Source organism: Numida meleagris, unplaced genomic scaffold, assembly GCF_002078875.1.
Source record: "Numida meleagris isolate 19003 breed g44 Domestic line unplaced genomic scaffold, NumMel1.0 unplaced_Scaffold488, whole genome shotgun sequence".
Classification (NCBI taxonomy): Eukaryota; Metazoa; Chordata; class Aves; order Galliformes; family Numididae; genus Numida; species Numida meleagris.
The window spans coordinates 34,573-36,304 of NW_018364704.1; the positions used below are offsets into that span (position 1 = coordinate 34,573).

The following is a 1,732-nucleotide window of genomic DNA, read 5'->3' on the forward strand; positions in this document are numbered from 1 at the left end:
CAGCGAGAAGCCCCTCCTGGGTTTGGCCTCCTCCGCCTTGCGCCCCCCCGGCAGCTGCGGGCGCAATTAGCGCTCATTAATCGCTAATTATTCATTAATTACACCCTTAGTTAATTAGAAAGAGAGGGGGCACCTCTAGGCCCCCATACATTGGTTCATTTCCCCCCAAAATAAACAAGGAATTTGGGTTATTTCGTGGGAAGGTTCACTACGGATCGTTAACAAACCACTTATTAATCGCTAATTAGTCATTAATTACAATGTTAATTAGCTAGAAAGAGCAGGATGCAGCCCTACACCCCCACAGATGGGCTCATTTCCCCCCATAAAAGAGCAAATTGGGGTGACTTTATGGTGGGGAAGCACTATGGCTCACTAACGAACCGCTCAGTAATCATTAATTAACCATTAATTACAATCGCAATTAATTAGAAAGAGCGGGGGGCACCTCTACACCTCCATAAAAGGCTTCAATTCCCCCCAAAAAGGGCAAATTGGGGGGGCTTTATGGGGGGAGGGGGCGGCAGAATGGATCACGGATCGCCGTTAATGAGTTAATGAGGCAATGAGTTAACGAGGGCCGCCGTTAATTACCTTCTTGCGGAAGAAGTGCCCTTTGGGCTTCTTGGCGTCGGCGCCGCCCTTCGCCTTCACCCCCAGCAGCCGCAGGTACGCGCACACCGCCGCCACCGCCGCCGCGCTGCCGTTAATTAGCGCGGCCCAATTAGCGGGGAGCGGCGTTAACGGGGAAACGCCGTAAATGAGGAACTGTCGTGAATGGGGGACGGCGTAAAAGGGGAATGGCGTAAATGGGGGGCTGCCGTAAAGCGGGAATGGTCGTAAGTGGGGGAATGCCGTAAATGAGGAATGGCGTAAATGAGGAATGGCGTAAATGAGGAATGGCGTAAAGCTGGAATTGTCGTAAAGCTGGAATTGTCGTAAATGCGGAATGCCGTAAATGAGGAATGGCGTAAATGGGGAATTGTCGTAAATGGGGAAATGCCGTAAAGCGAGAATTGTCGTAAATGGGGAATGGCGTAAATGGGGAATTGTCGTAAAGATGGAATTGTCGTAAAGCGGGAATTGTCGTAAAGCGGGAATGCCGTAAATGGGGAATTGTCGTAAATAGGGAATGGCGTAAATGAGGAAATGCCGTAAATGAGGAATGGCGTAAAGACAGAATTGTCGTAAATGCGGAATGCCGTAAAGCGGGAATTGTCGTAAATGGGGAAATGCCGTAAAGCGAGAATTGTCGTAAATGGGGAACGCCGTAAATGGGGGAATGCTGTAAAGCGAGAATTGTCGTAAATGGGGAATGGCGTAAATGAGGAAATGCTGTAAATGAGGAATGGTGTAAAGCGGGAACTGTCGTAAATGGGGAATGCCGTAAATGGGGGAATGCCGTAAAGCGAGAATTGTCGTAAACGGGGAATTGTCGTAAATAGGGAATGGCGTAAATGAGGAAATGCCGTAAATGAGGAATGGCGTAAAGCCAGAATTGTCGTAAATGGGGAATGCCGTAAATGGGGGAATGCCGCAAAGCGAGAATTGTCGTAAACGGGGAATTGTTGTAAATAGGGAATGGCGTAAATGAGGAAATGCCGTAAATGAGGAATGGCGTAAAGCCAGAATTGTCGTAAATGCGCAATGCCGTAAACGGGGGAATGCCGTAAGTGAGGAAATGCCGTAAATGAGGAATGGCGTAAAGGGAGAAATGCCGTAAATGGGGAAC

At 48.7% G+C, this 1,732-nt stretch overlaps 2 protein-coding genes across 2 annotated transcripts in view; both read right to left on the reverse strand.

Moving 5' to 3' along the window:
* ARHGEF1 (Rho guanine nucleotide exchange factor 1) overlaps positions 1-1,732 on the reverse strand; it is a gene marked incomplete in the record, with an annotated part of 40,286 nt that overhangs the window by 33,831 nt on the left and 4,723 nt on the right. Inside the window, 2 exon segments of the mRNA XM_021383694.1 lie at positions 1-54; positions 595-700.
* LOC110391746 overlaps positions 571-1,732 on the reverse strand; it is a gene marked incomplete at its 5' end in the record, with an annotated part of 6,220 nt that continues 5,058 nt past the window's right edge. Inside the window, 2 exons of the mRNA XM_021383693.1 lie at positions 571-768; positions 822-1,732. Coding sequence (XP_021239368.1) covers positions 571-768; positions 822-1,732 — 1,109 coding nt within the window. The remainder of the gene's footprint in view (positions 769-821) is intronic.